General features: G+C 40.4%; 3 protein-coding genes across 4 annotated transcripts in view; 1 reads left to right on the top strand and 2 right to left on the bottom strand.

Annotated features, from left to right (window-relative positions):
• Nucleotides 1-15,968, bottom strand: part of LOC145482721 (uncharacterized) — a 96,440-nt gene that overhangs the window by 16,013 nt on the left and 64,459 nt on the right. The gene's annotated exons all lie outside the window — the stretch shown is intronic.
• Nucleotides 1-15,968, bottom strand: part of LOC145482674 (endothelin-converting enzyme homolog) — a 237,657-nt gene that overhangs the window by 184,718 nt on the left and 36,971 nt on the right. The window contains exons 4-5 of the mRNA XM_081461309.1: nt 12,101-12,166; nt 8,307-8,423 (exon numbers count right to left, since the gene is read on the bottom strand). Of these exons, the coding sequence (XP_081317435.1) occupies nt 8,307-8,423; nt 12,101-12,166 (183 nt within the window). The remainder of the gene's footprint in view (nt 1-8,306; nt 8,424-12,100; nt 12,167-15,968) is intronic.
• LOC145482694 (uncharacterized) lies at nt 2,367-3,632 on the top strand. Its single transcript, XM_081461334.1, has one exon. The coding sequence runs from the start codon at nt 2,397-2,399 to the stop codon at nt 3,630-3,632; it is 1,236 nt and encodes a 411-aa protein (XP_081317460.1). The 5' UTR covers nt 2,367-2,396.

Genomic DNA, 15,968 nt, shown 5'->3' with positions numbered 1-15,968 from the left:
AAAAAAAATCCCGGAAATTTTAAATCGGTGCCATTTGGACGCTTGTTCTGTGGCTCATTCCGGCCCTCGCGCGCGGAAATGCACGCGCTTGCGTGGTCACTTCGCCGCTGTTTTCTCAGATCGGTACTTCAAAGTAAACGAGTAAGAATAGTTTTCTTTATTAACTTCGCCCACCCGACGTAATTATAGTATAAAACACGGTTGAGACAACAGAATTTCTGGAATAATACCTGATTATAAAAGAGCAACCAGGCTAGCAACAGATCTGATGAAACAGAAAGCAATAAACTAAAACCCGCAAACAACCACGTGCACGTGTACAGATGATAGATCATGTAACACATCAAACATTGTGACGTCTCAGGACCTCTCCGATCGCAAACAACACTGAACAGTTTTGCTTGATCGATAACTACTGTGAATTACAAAATGACAACTATGAAACACTTACACGACATTGCGGGGAAACGGCAATCGTTCTCTTTCTTTTCCTGCCAGCGGTTCTTGTCGGCGAACTGGTACTGTTGCTCTCGAATTTTGCCGACAGTTCTTCAAGTACACGTTTCTGTTCGTTGTCCCGTGCTTGTATTGCCTCTCGCAAGCGTGTATTTTCATCTATAACTCTTTGAAGAAGAAGAAGAAGAACATAATGGTCTTCCATTTTTCAATGCTTTGATCAAGCGAAATCTGCTGCGCCAACTTCGCAGGTCCCCAGTTTATAGCTAGAAATGACACACTAAAGGACGCGATGACAGGAATAAACAACGCCGACAAAGCTTTACCGACAAAGTGAGCCGCCACGTTCCCGCCAATAAATTCGCATTTTCCTATTGGCTTATTTTTGCATGAAAGAACCACGATTGGCTCATGATAATCTGGGACCCAGTATCTTTCCCGGCCGGTTAGTCCGGCCAATAGCAAGTCTGACTGATTTTAAACAGAAACTAACTAGCATATATGCATCGCTTGCGAAAGCAAAGTAGACTCTTGTGCGGGCATTGCAATGAATATCTGTCTAGGACCGCATTCTGAAAACATCGTCAGCTTTATTATGATGTACACAATGAATGCTGGACGAGAAAAGACGACGCTGAAGAATTCAAACAAGAAATGGAGACAGCATTGCGTAGAGCTAGCCCCGCCGGTTTTACCGCCGAAAACACAAATCTGTTCTCTTCTGATTCTCCTGGCGAGATCATTGCTACAAAAGTATAAGGAAACGAAAACAGAATCTGAATGATAAATAAATTCGTTTATGTTTAGCAATATTAACATCCCAGTTATGACCATATTTCTCAGAATGAAAATTGTTGCAAACTTTCAACACTCAAAATAGGTTTAGGCTGTTTTGGGGATGTGTCATTCATTGTGCACTCACAACAATATGCTAAACTTCTGCATCTTAAGGAATTTTCTCATTTATGTTTGATTTGGGCTGAAGAAACAAGTTTAAGTACCCTTTACACCATGCGTTAATAAACTATAAGTCGACTCAGAAACTATACACAAGGTTTACACTGGTTTTACGCCACTTTCGCATAAAGCTATCTTTACATACCTTTACGTCGTCCGTAAAGTTGACGTAAAGCTTGTAACGTAACTTTACGCAGATTTACGCACCTTTAAGTCTCCGTAAATCTGGATTTTCATGCTGTGTACTGTCGTGACAAACCACCCTTATGGGATCACTACCTTATCGTGGTAGGGTGGTTTGCGTGTCCCAATAACCCGGAGAGCTATGCCGGCTGGAGTCTTGTACTCCTGGTAGGGCCACCCATGCCGGACAGGTCGAAGGGTAGGGGCCTGACAAAAAGTGATCCCCTGGCCCTCCAGGTTGGGGGTTTGGCACAGGGCCAACACCCCTGTCCTGTAAAAAAAACATTATGTTACGGAAACAGCAGCAGAGGATACAACCACAACTGTGGCCTTTCAGAGTCAACTCAAATGACACGGATGAATGGCAGTGGTGAAATCCGCAAGGAAGCCACTGACAGGATTATGAAAGTCCTAGGCACCAAGACTAAGACCAGAATAGGTTTTTGGAATGTACGAACCCTGTATCAAACGGGAAAACTGGCTCAAGTTACAGCTGAAATGAGGCGCTATTGCTTGCATATTGTAGGAGTCAGTGAGAGCAGGTGGACAGGTTCTGGAAGAGTGAAAACATCAACTGGAGAAACTGTGATGTATGCCGGCAGGGATGACAACTAACACCACGAGGGAGTTGCCATCATACTCAAGAAAGGATTGGAAAAGTACCTCTTAGAGTGGAAACTAATCAACAGCAGACTTATGACAGCTAGAATGCAGGGGAAGCATGTTAACCTGTCCCTTGAAAGAAAGACAGCTTCTATGCACAACTGCAAGCTGAACTGGAGAAACTACCGAGTCATGACATGCTTGTTATAATGGGTGACCTTAATGCAAAGGTAGGAAGTGATAATTCGAGCTATGACAGAGCAATGGGAAAGGAAGGCTGTGGTACTATGAATGAAAATGGTGAACGTCTTGCAGAACTGTGTGCAGCATACAACCTGGTCATTGGAGGAACAATCTTCCCTCACCGTGATATTCACAAGTGTACATGGTGCTCTCCTAACGGTAGAGATCGGACCCAGATTGATCACTTGATGATTAATGGCACATGGCCACGCTCACTTCTGGATGTTAAGGTGAGAAGAGGAGCTGATGTTGGCAGTGACCATCATCTTGTCACGGCGTATGTTAAGCTGAAGCTAAGAAGCACTGGTCGAAAGCCATCTTGCAACCAGCGCTTCAACACAGACAACTTGAAAGAGCCGTCAGTGAAGAATGCCTTCATCACTCAACTCAGAAATCGATTTCAGTCCTTGGCGGTTCTGTCTGTCGAGCCCGAACCTGATGAAGTCAACAATATATGGAAACAAGTGTCATTCACTTCCACAGAGAGCAGCAAGGCATGTCTAGGTTTTAAGAAAGCAGTAAAGAAGAAGAAGTGGATAAAGTCAGCAACCTTAAGAGCCATCGAGGGCAGACGAAATCTGAAGAAGAAACTACTTGACACCAAATCAGAAAGGTTGCTAGAACGCTATAAGATCCAGTACAGAGATGCTGACCGAAGTGTTAAGAAAATGGCAAGAGCCGACAAACGCGCATATATTGATGAACTTGCTAGTCAGGCAGAGAATGCAGCTAACAGAGGAGAGCAGGGAAAGGTTTACAAAATCACAAAACTGGTATGTGGCAAGTATGGGGGAAGAAAGGTAGCCCCTGTTAAGGATTTACGGGGTAGACTGCTTACCACCGAAAGAGAGCAGGAAGCTCGTTGGGCAGAGCACTTTAAGGATGTCCTCAACAGACCCCCACCCACAGTTGAAGCTGACATTCAAGAGGCTGAGACCGACCTGGATGTGAACACAGATCCTCCAAACAAGCAGGAAATCATTGCAGCCATAAAAACCTTAAAAAACAACAAAGCTCCAGGCCAAGACAACCTGAATGCCGAGCTTTTCAAGGCTGACCCTGAACTTTCAGCAAGGATTCTACAGCCTCTGTTTACTGAAGTATGGGAGCAGGAGAGAGTGCCAGATGACTGGACCAAAGGTACCATCATAAAGATCCACAAAAAAAGGTCCTCTAAGCGACTGCAATAACTGGCGCGGTGTCACCCTCCTATCCACCCCAAGTAAAATCCTGGCAAAGATTATCATCCAACGAATCTCCAGTGCAGTAGATCAGCAGCTCAGGCAAGAACAGGCTGGATTCCGCAGGGGTAGGGGTTGTATAGATCAGCTATTCAGACTGCGTAACATCATTGAGCAATGTACCGAATGACAGAGGCAACTGTACATAAACTTTGTAGATATCCAAAAGGCTTTCGACAGTATACACAGAGACAGCTTGTGGCACATACTTCGAGCCTATGGTGTTCCCCAGAAGATTGTCCAACTTATACAGAGCTTCTATGAAGCCTTCACTTGTAGCGCAGAGAACAGTGATATCAGTTTTGAGGTAAAGACGGGTGTCAGACAGGGTTGCGTAATGTCTGCACAGCTATTCAACTTAGCCATTGATTGGGTGATGCGCCGTACTACGGAAGACCATCCCAGGGGCATCAAGTGGACCCTCTTCTCCACCTTAGAGGATCTAGATTTTGCGGATGATTTAGCTCTGCTTTCTCACACCAGCAGCCACATGCAAGAGAAGACCAGCCTTTTAAGTAAATATGCACACCAGGTGGGACTAAACATCGGCCTCACCAAAACAGAGGTCATGACCCTTAACATCTCTAACCCTCAGCCCATCAAGGTGAATGGAAAAGACCTCCCAATGACCGATCAGTTTAAATACTTGGGCAGCATCGTCAGGCAAGATGGTGGTGCAGGCTTAGACATCCAGAGCCGGCTAAACAAAGCCAGAAACACCTTCAGGATGCTGAACAATGTGTGGCGGTCGTCACAGTACTGTACACATGCCAAGCTCAAGATCTATCAGAGCTATGTTCTGTCTACCCTTTTGCATGGGTCAGGATGTTGGCGAATGTTAGAAAGGGATCTGGGAAAGCTGTCAACCCTTTCACACCAAACGTCTGCGAAAAATACTTCGCATCTTCTGGCCTCAGACCATTTCCAACAAGGATCTGCTTTCGTGGTGCAAACAGGAGGACATGGGTACTATTATTATGCAACGACGCTGGAGGTGGATTGGCCATGTCATTCGAAAGGATAATGAATCCATCACAAAGACAGCACTACACTGGACTCCCGAAGGCAGGCGCAAGCCTGGCAGGCCTAAGAACACATGGCGTCGCACTGTAGAGACAGTGCGACAGGCTTAAAACAGAGCTGGAACAAGATCCAACAGCTGGCCAAAGACAGACAGAAGTGGAAGAACTTTGTTGCTGCCCTACGTGCCAGTGGGCACAATGGGCAGTGAGTGAGTGAGTCGTGACAAAAATACTGTGTGGCACAAAATTTTAGCTGGAGTTTAATTTTGCGAATCAACATTTTTTTGTATTTTGCAAGAACTAGTTCTGGCAATTGTGAAAACCTGTTTTTTTGAGTTGGGTATCAATTTTTTGCGATTTTCAAAAATTAATGTTTATTTGGAATACAACATTTTCGCTTTTTTGTTACACTAGACGGTAATCAGTCGCACTATCACGATAATTATTATTCCTCGAGCTCGCCCTGGGTAATGTGGCTGATAGTGCATGTATCTTCAGACGATCCTTTTCTGTAAACTTTTTAGTAGCTATGGCTGTAGTGGACATGAATAGTACCATGGGTAATTTCATTCTTTTATTTAAAGAGACTTTTTAAGGTAGCTCCCTATAGTTTTAAGATTGCACGCGCGCTGAGGATGAAAGCTCAAGTAATCCGCGCGCGCTCAAAGATAAGCATTGGTGTTTTTCGAAGTTTTACGAGGTCAGCATGAGCACAAAAAGCAAAACTGACAGTGAATTTTCTCGCGTTTCCTTCGGTGAAATTTCGCAGACTAGTAACATATATTTTACTTTAACTGGAGCTCGTTTTTTAGGGAAATCTATCAGACCAGTTTTTCCGCAGCGATGAAAGAAATAAATTTGCAAAAATCTAAAAAAGTGCCGTTACACACCCTACTTTTTTCGAGTTTAAACAAAATTCTACATGTGAGGCTCGCATGTATAATTTTACCAGTAGAGTATTTTTTGCCGAGAATTTTTTTTCGGAAACTTTATTTTTACAGAATCTTTTATTGCAGATCTTCGAAAAAAAAAACCTGAAAAATCGCAAAAATTAGAACCTGCAAAACTGTTGTGTCACACGGTAGGTGGAAAAATCTCACTGGCTTGCAATTCCAATTTTGGAATACTCAGTGGTTTCACTGGTGTAACGTGGGTTTTCACAACCATAAATGTGCTCTCAACACTAGGTTTCACTCAAATTATATAACAGGACAGATTGCTCTCTCACTTCCATCACCAAACAGATGCGCCTGAATGGAGGTAGGGGTAGCCATGAAGACGTAATATAACCGTGGTACTGAGAATAAAGTTAAAGTCTCCGGTTCATTCTGCCAAACAGACCATTCTTCCGGGATTTCTTCAGGAATCTTCTCGTCCCACCCTTTATGAAGTTTCCACAACGACTGAAGAATCATAGTAAATGGTTTGAACCCACAAGTATCAGTAGTTCGTATAGTGTGACTGACAAACACTATTCACTTGACTCTGAAGATGACTTCCGCTCAGGTTGTCGAAGCGTCAGTCACCAACAACAGTTCTTTTCAGAACTACTCTCACCCGGACGATCACACTATACGAACTACTGAAGAATTATCTTTGCCCAAACAATAATGGGACTAAAAACAGCCATGGAAAGAATTTGTTCTCTTCATCAGTCTGAATCCACCAAGTGAAAATAAGCTTCAAGACTAGGGATGGGAGGAGGAGGGAGGGATGGGACTGATTTATACAAATATCGTACACTTTGTATTGTACATAAATAAATATTGTACACTTAACAGCTCAGCCTCATGAACATGTAAACATTGCTTCAAGTCAGCTACTACTCTTCAAATTCGAAATTAACTTCCAAACTGCTAGAATCCCGATAACAAAACTACTTATCTTTTGCTTCACAGCGGATCTTTTGTTCTTAATAATAATAATAATAATAACAATAATAATAATAATGATAAGGCTAATGCTAATGCTAATGCCAATGCTAATGCTAATGATAATGGTAATGGTAATGGTAATGGTAATGGTAATGGTAATGGTAATGGTAATGGTAATGGTAATGATAATGATAATGATAATAATAATATTTATACAGGATAACCCCGTCAGTGTAATAAACACTGGTATCAAAGGAGGTCCTGTTACTAGAGTACATAAATATGGGTTATTGACCAAGTGTGAAAAACTCGCAAAAAAAGAACGAGGTCAATATCCAGGCCATCTTGACCGAACAAGCTTGGTCAATATAGGATTTATTATGTCTTTCGAGGAAATTTTTCTTGCGGGACACGACCGGTAGTCCCGAGCGGGCAAGATGGCTCCATCTTGCCCGCTCGGGTAGCCAATCACAGCGCAGGATTTGATTCATCTTGCCCGCTCACGGAGCTAGCCATATAATAAGTAAAAATACAAAAGGTCTAAAAGGTAAAAATTCACTAGGAAAATTGTCACACGGCCAAAAATATATAAAAAAAGTATGCATCTACACATAAATCTTATCATCTAATTAAGGAAAAACTATGCTGTAGTCTCTCGAGGGCATCAGAGTTAACTTTTCCATACCCGTGCCAAGCTACATCACAGTGGTCAAAAATGGGTAAAATCATCGGTGTTAAATCATTTGGTGTTAATCACTGGTCTGAGGCCACCAGTTGACTAGCCTTAAGTACCGTTGGCTTCAATATTTCTTCGGATTTTCCATTCCATGCGTACAAACTAGTACAAACTTAACTCAACAAACGTCAACGTCATTACATCCCCGACAATGGTTTGAGAATGGCCAGCGTTCAGTGTTACAAAGACAGGGAGTTATTAAACTTTACTACATACGAAACTGGAGGCTCGAACTCTTCTAAATTATGACCAAAAGATACGGTAAGGTATGGTACTCTTTCTAATTTGTGTCTTGAAAAGACGTTCAACACTCTAGAATGACCCACTATTCATTAACTCTCATTTTCTTCAATCTTAATCCTTTGATTATTCACCAGTTTAAAACATTTTACTGTAACTTGGAAAGTTGTATTTTGAACCATGATTGGGCAAGTTTTGTTTTGTCCACAAGGGATTCGAAAGGGCTGCCCTCTCTTCTTGTTTTTATTATTAGTAGTAGTATTAGTATTATTATTATTATTATTATTATTATTATTTCAGCTGAGATTATCACAATAAAAAAAAGAAGTAACTCAAATATTAAGGAAGAATGAAATCAAAATAAGTCAATAAGCTTGAAGGTTTTGAAAAATCTTTCTCTGAAACCTTGGGGGTCTCGGAAAGCTTTATTAAAGTACAGGCCTTAGACTCAAGAGCAAGAAGACCGAAGCTTTATGGATTAGTTCCTCTGCTTTAACAGATGAAGCAATCTGTCCGGAACGTAGCTGTAATTAGCAAAGCGCAGTGGTTAAAGCACTCAGAGTGACTGGTTCTCGACAGAAAAAATGGGACAGAGTTTTCCATTAAGCAATAATTAGTTGGAATAAATAACTATACGTGAATGTTTTATACACTTGCAAGTATTCAGCTATAAAAATAGTTACATATGAAAGTTAAAGTCGTATTTACCAAAAATACTGCAACATCGTTGAAACATGTCTTCATATCTTACCTGGGCAAGTTTCTGTTCAAACTCAAACACTTCTGTAAGTGATTGCTCTGCCGAACTGCGCTCCCCACCTAACAAGCTGACCAGCTGAGACATAAGCTGACGGTAAGCCTCCCTGACCTGTAATTTATAACATGCTTCAGACAGTCTATAATTTCAAAAACAGCAGATTAATGCTACATACTGTAAAAGTATGGAAAAAAAGCTCCGGAGAGAAAACAGGGAAAAGGAATGGGTATTTTGATGGTAAGGTCTCCCATAATATTAAGACCAGCAAATATATTTTAAACTTTTTAAAACTGATTTGTAACCAGGTGGTTCCATGATAAATGCAAAAATGTTACACTGGTTTAAAAACCTAACGTTTCGGCTATTAACATAAGCCTTCTTCAGGGGCAATAAAAAAATATAATGTGGTGACAAGTTTGTTTAAGATCGCGTAGTAGCTAATAAAAACCGAATATATATGGAAATAAGTTCTTATCTAATAGAGTCAAGGCTCTGTACTCTTGGAACAGGTACATGCCGTCGTCGCGTTTGAGTGGGCTTTCGCACGTGTTAATTTCCCAAGCCTCTAAGAGGCGTCGATTTCGCCAGCTTGTGCTGGTACGTAATATTGTAGACGATTCCCATGAGATAGCGTGACCAGATTGTAAACAATGTCCGGCGAGTGCGGATTTCTTAGGATGTTTTTGTTCGACCGCTTTTTGGTGTTCTCTGAGCCGTGTATTGAATTTCCGTTTGGTCTCCCCGATGTAGTGTTTCTCGCAATCTTTGCATGGAATGGAATCGATTATAAAATGTCATAGCGCGCGCGCTAGTCCTACTTAATTCCTACTGATCCATCATGAACGAACCTCTATATACGAACGACCGTGCGTATATAACATGACGTGTGCAGTTTCAATTTAGCTGCAAAATTTCCGTCGAATTTAGTACAAGTTCCTTTTGTTAAGTTTCCAAAATGTAAAGATTATTCTGAACAATCCAAACCCTACTTCGAGCGTGTGACTTTAGCCTGGCTAAGATGTTTACTTAACCTGAGTATTTTGACTTTGTTTGTCTACACTTTCGTTGAACATTTTTGAATTTGTTTGCCTACATTTTTATTATAATTAATTCGAATTTTTCATTGACAGTTTTAATAACAAGGTTAAGCGTTTTCGTTCAACTGTTGTTCAACTGATTGTGGGGTGTTAGGATCCTAATGACCTTTGTTTTCCTTCACCGAGCATCGTGAAAACTAATTGTAGTCAATCAGAAATAAAACATGTTTTAGCGCCTAATTTGTTGTCGCCATGTTATAAAACAATTGATTCATGCTTTTAGCTGGGCGTATATCTAGTTATGGATGCACTTGGAGTTTGGAGAGCACTCAAGAAGCTAGAGTTGCTCTCGGCTATCGGCTATCTTGCAGGGTTTGTACAAGGCCAGACTTAACCACGGCGCATAAGTCATCGACATATCGTTTCCAAAACCGAGGCTGGACGAGAGAGGTGGACAAAGCTCGTTGTTCCAGGTTTTCCATAACCAAGTTGGCCGTGACAGCTGACACAGGAGAGCCCATAGCAGTATCAAAGATCGGTTGGTAGTGGGTGTTGTTGTACTTAAAATTTGTTGTCGACAAACAAAAATCTAAGAGAGAGTCCACGTCTTTTGCCACAGCCTCGGAGACTATGAGCGACGTTCTCAAAGAACCCTCTAAGAAAGAGGAGAATGTAAGAATGTCCCAACAGAGGGACATTCTTGTGTAACTCAGGATCCCTCATCCAGAAAGAAGTCAAGTCACCTGTGCAGAGAGTGCAATGGGAAACGTGATGGTAATGTGAAGGGAGCTAGCCACAGAAAACAAATAATACTCTCGTTGTCTCCCTGATCTCCTTATAGTGTGTTTTAGGAGAAGAGTGTGCGGACTAAACAAACCAGACCATTATCAAATGTTTCATGGAGAGGGAGCTAATGACAAGACCTCTTAATGATTCTACAATTAGATCAGACTTGTCCAGAGCATCTGCGGGTGGAACTGTTGAAATAGAGGAACTCACTGAGAGGACCCACATGATGACTACAACAATGAGACTCACTGCAGACTGTTCCTGTGTTGTACCTAGCCGATCGAAGTAAAAGAGTGAAAGTAAATGCCCTCCTGGAGGAAGGTAGCAGTAGATCCTATTAGAACAATGATGCAGCTGCAGAACTTACATGTAGACAAGAAAGAAGACGACATGAACTGACTGTGAAGGTGCTTTATGATACCCAGGGGAAGCTAGGCTCCTCAGCAGAAGAGTTTACAAAGAAACAGTTTAGATGCATGGTACACAGACTAGCATTTGCTTAAACCACTGAACAATTTACTGGCAACATGCAGGTTGTGGATTAGAACTTGTACAAAGCACTTGAAGGGTATAAAGCTCCCTTCAGAGGGGTCGAGGCCCATCATCGACCTGCTCATTGGAGTAGATTAGGCTACCTTGATCTATTCATTAAAAGATATTAAAGGAGGGCTCAAAGAGCAGATTGCTAGATTGAACCCACTGGGATGAACCTGCATTGAGAGAGCCGAGTTACAAACAGACAGAATTCAAATCAAGTTTACGTTACTAGTAAATGTCTCAGCAGAACGATCGATTCTGAAACATCGAAGAGCCTAGAGAAATCCAGATTCGGACATATCAAGCTAAAGGGTATATCTGCAAGGTGTCACCAGAAAAGCAGAAGCTGAATCAAGTCTCGTATCGTACCTGCCCCGCTTTCTATTTCTGAGGCCAGACAAATCCACTACAAAGACACAAATTGTATTTGATGCTTCTGCAAAGTATGAGGAAGTTTCTTTCAATGAAATTCTGCTGCAAGGTCCTAAGCTCCAAAATGACCTGCTCGCTGTTTGACCCTGTGGCTTTAATGTGTAATATTACGGAAATGTACTTGCAAATCAAGTTGAAACCAGATGACCAACCTTGTCATCGTTTCCGGCTGTGGCAAAATGTGAACACTAAAGATGATCCTGACGTGTTTGACCGTGCTGTGTTAAGAGTAAATTCTTCACCGTTTCTAGGGCATTTTGCCACCCAGCAACCTGCGCGGAGGCACCATCGGTTTCCTCTGAGTGCTAAAAGGGTTTTGAAGAGTACGCAAACGGTCTCAGTCTTGGATAAGGAGACTGGAAATGAATTGTATAGGAAGCAATCACAGTTGTGGATTTAAGTCAGAAGGTCTTCAAACATTCTTCTTCTTCCCTTCTATGAACGCTGGACCTTTCCACCACCTTTGTCCCTCGGTAAGAGCAAAGATACTCGTACCTATCACCAGCAGATCAGTTGGATTCTTTTTGGTCAATGCCAGCCTCGTTTAAAGCCATAAGGATTGAACACAGTCTATACAAATGGCATATGAAGAAAGTGAGGTAGCATAAATAATTATCGATCAAGACTCAAGATCAAATTGCACAAGCCAAACAGGCAAGTGGTCCATGGTTTATTCACGCCCACCAGGATACAGACTTGCTTTGATGAGTAGGCAACCACTAATTTCTGACACTGTCATTAAAAGGAGTCCATTATTGCTTATTTATTTGAATATAAGAAAGTTGCATTTCAGTTCATCACAACAAGCTCACTGTTGAATGGAAGGACTACATGGTCGTTGTGAAACACTTCCTGCAATTCATGTTCTCACGATTTTCTCTCTCTCACGCCCATTTCTAGAGCAAGACCAAGTTAAAAACTTGTAATAAGAAAAAAAATTAACATGTGCAAGTTTCATATACTTACTACTTCTTATGGGATAATTATACTCACATTTGAGTGGTAACTACTGTTGGCCAGGTATGCATCTCTTGTAATAGTGTGAGAGGTCTGATCTAGCTGAAAATTAAAGTGGGACTATGATCAAATTTTTACCCCTTGATTTTTTAGGTGTATCGCATAGAGTTCCATGAAAGAATAAAAACGCCGTTTACCGTTTTCAAATATCTGCATTAGTTCCGGAGATATTTAAGTTTGAAAAATGTGTAAAATATGCAAATGAGATGACTGATGACATCATACACTCAACCCAATATTATATTAAGTGTATAAATAGAGCTATCTCGTTCAATTTACAGCAGAATCCATTAAAACTTGGTAGGCTAATAGTTCTACAGGAAACACACCTACAGCTATAAAAAATTTTGTTCCCATGGCAACTCACTCTTTTCCAGTCCCCACCCACTTGATTTCAATATGTTAGTTATTTTCAGCTTGAAAAACATTAAACGAGGCCAGGAGTTCGAGCTAACATATTTATATGCCTGCTGGATCGTGCATATGAGACACCATTAGCAAATATCAAAATGGATCGCCAAAGGCGGCCAGAAAAGCCTTTATTATTGGGGAGGTCTGGAGCCCAGTATGTTGCCATGGTAACAAAACTGTCAAGCTCGTATTATGGAGCACATTTAGTAGAGTCTTACTGCAAAGAATCAAACATTTCTGATACAAATTGGCTGAGATATCTTTCTTCATCATATTTGATCAAAATTTGGTTGAGTGTACGACATCATTTGGCTAATTTGCATATTTTAAAAACTTGAATATCTCAGGAACGAAAAGAGACATTTGAAAATAGTAAACATCATTTTTCTTCTCATAAAGACCACTTGTTTACGTTTTAAAATGGCTTAGATAGGAGAGATGCGATTTTCGTCATAGTACCACTTTAAAGCCATAAATGTGGCAAAGTATCAGATCACTTTATCTGTGTAACATTAAACAGACTTTAATCTTACTTTTTGCTATGACACATAAACTTACATGATGTCTAACCAGTGCTCCCTAAAGTTAAGTTGATAATTAGTAGTAATATTGTATTTTGTTGATGAAACTCATTGGCGCTAAATAAATCCCAGGCCTACAAGGTGAAGTTTTGAAAAATGTCCCCAGCATTGATTTGACATCCAGACTTTTTTTAATTCAATTTTTATGCCGATTCTCACTGGGCATTTAGATTTGCTTGTTCTAAGAGCTCCATGCCAATTGCTCAATATAATTTGCACATTTCATCCACTGAGAATGCAACTCTCTAGCACTGAATTTAAAGTTTCTTGACTTAAAGGGAACCTCGGCTTAAAAAAAGTAGTTTTGTTGTCAAACAATACATCATGCCTATCTCTAACAATTTCCGTGGTTCTGAATCAACATTACATTACATGATTCGAATGCAAAACGTTCATTTTTGACCGAAATATTTCATGGGAATTTGTGACGTCACTGCGTTGTCGAAGACTTCCAATATAGGGTCTGCGGAAGAGTTTTCAGTGACTCCGTATAGCTTCGAACCAGACTACGAAGAGGGAGAAAAAAGCAGCAGTGATCCAAGTTCAGACGAAAATTCAGGTGGCAGCGACCAGGAAGTTTGCGGAAGTCTGTTGGTCCTGGAGTGGTGCAAATGTTCGAACTGCGGCACAACAACATTGAGCCACCCCAGAGAATGTTTGTGTTGTCGATAGGTGGCTGAAGCATCAGCACTAGCTGACTTAAACAGCGAACCGATTACCTGTATTACACAACACGATGATTTTACGACAGTTTGTTTAAATACAGCAGTGCTTAAGACAACCCTTATCCGCATAAAGCATTTGATGCAAGGCATGGATTTGTCTGCTACTGAAGTTCTAAATGAGTACGTATATATTTAATTTAAGCTCCCATCTGATTCATTAAAAATATGTATATATTTTCTCATGAAGTGCACTAGTTATTTATAATCCGGGCTACTATGTCCGTTTTCACTTTTATAGTAAGTATACATCAGGACAGTTTTTTTTTTTGGACATTCTTGCAGGCATGCCGTGGATCAATATGGTGTTTGTTATCTTTTTGTTCCTCTGTCATATATTTCTTAATTTGGGGATGAAACTCAGTTGAAACCCCTGCCACATTCATTCCTACCTCCTCAACGTTTTTACTGTTTCTATAAAATCTTTCTTTTCCATAGCATTGAGTTTTTTACTTCACAAACTGACACAACCTTCAAGTCTACAACCTTGTCAAGCAGGAGATCCTTAAATATGAAACCCTTCCACAGTAGATCTATAAGCAATCTTTCGCTCTGCATGCACAATATTGAATATTGTATATAGTTTATAAATAATATAGCATATTTTACTTTATTTATTTTATTATTATTATTATTATATTTTCTTTTTTTTCTTTTAGTCAGTTATGTTCTCGAAGATATTAGCTCTACAGCTACTCTGTAAATATCAGCATGCAGGCAAATGACCATATATAAAAATAACTGTATAAAATTATCAAAATGGCCTTATGTAACTCATGACTCCAAAATAGCCTTATGTAATTTTATTCTTAAATCGGCCGAATTATCAACCTTAAATCGGCCAAATTAACAGCCTTAAATCGGCCGAATTAGCAGCCTTAAATCAGCCGAATTAACAACCTTAAATCGGCCGAATTGAAGACCTTAAATCGGCCGAATTAACTTCCTTAAATCGGCCGAATTAACAACTTTAAATTGGTCGGATTAACTTCCTTAAATCGGCCGAATTGACTTCCTTAAATCGGCCGAATTAACAACTTTAAATTGGTCCAATTAACTTCCTTAAATCGACCGAATTAACATCCTTAAGTCGGCCGATTAAGAAAACTTAAATCGGCCGAATTAACAACCTTAAATCGCCGAATTAACAACCTGAAACGACTTAACATCTTTAAATCGGCCGAATCAACAACCTTAAATCGGCCAATTTAAATCGGTCGAATTAGCAACCTTAAATCGGCCGAATTAACATCTTTAAATCGGCCGCATTAGCAACCTTAAATCGGCCGAATTAACCACCTTAAATCGGCCGAATTAACAGTCTTAAATCGGCCGAATTAAAAACTTTAAATCGGCTGAATTAAAAACCTTAAATCGGCCGAATTGAAAACCTTAAATCGACCGAATTAAGATCTTTAAATCGGCCGAATTAAAAACCTTGAATCGGCCGAATTAACAGTCTTAAATCGGCCGAACTAACAACCTTAAATCGGCCGAATTAACACCTTTAAATCGGCCGAATTAACAACCTTAAATCGGCCAATTTAACAACCTTAAATCGGTCGAATTAGCAACCTTAAATCGGCCGAATTAACAACCTTAAATAGGCCGAATTAAAAACCTTAAATCGGCCGAATTAACAACCTTAAATCGGCCGAATTAAGTGGCAGTCCCGCTAAAAGCGGTCCACTCGACTTCGGGACCAAAAATAATTTTCCTTCATTTTTTGTCAGTGAAAAGGGTTTGACACGTATATATAAAAAAGCAATTTATTATTTTCCAATTCCTTATTTTTGCTTTGCTACGAGCCAAAATTGAATTTTGGCCGAACTGAGGTTGCCGACCGTGATCAGAAAGGTAAAATTCACCGATTTTGTGAAGCGTGCTACGTCGCCTAAAATGCAGCTTACGGAATTTCGTTTTCATGCGAATTTTAAGGTACATTCATTACTTTGACTGGCGAAATATGGAAACTTTTCGAAAAATTCTAAGCTTACCAGCGAGGCTGGAAGACGCCCTACTCCGAGGCCTTTGATCACCTACTAAAATTTAGCCAAATTTGACGGGGAAAATCTCAAAAGTTGGGTCTAAATGAAGCCTAAAAAGCACATCAGAGTAAATTTCATACCT

Source organism: Orbicella franksi, chromosome 3 (genome assembly GCF_964199315.1).
Source record: "Orbicella franksi chromosome 3, jaOrbFran1.1, whole genome shotgun sequence".
Taxonomy (NCBI): Eukaryota; Metazoa; Cnidaria; class Anthozoa; order Scleractinia; family Merulinidae; genus Orbicella; species Orbicella franksi.
This window is presented reverse-complemented; position numbering and strand designations above follow the sequence as displayed.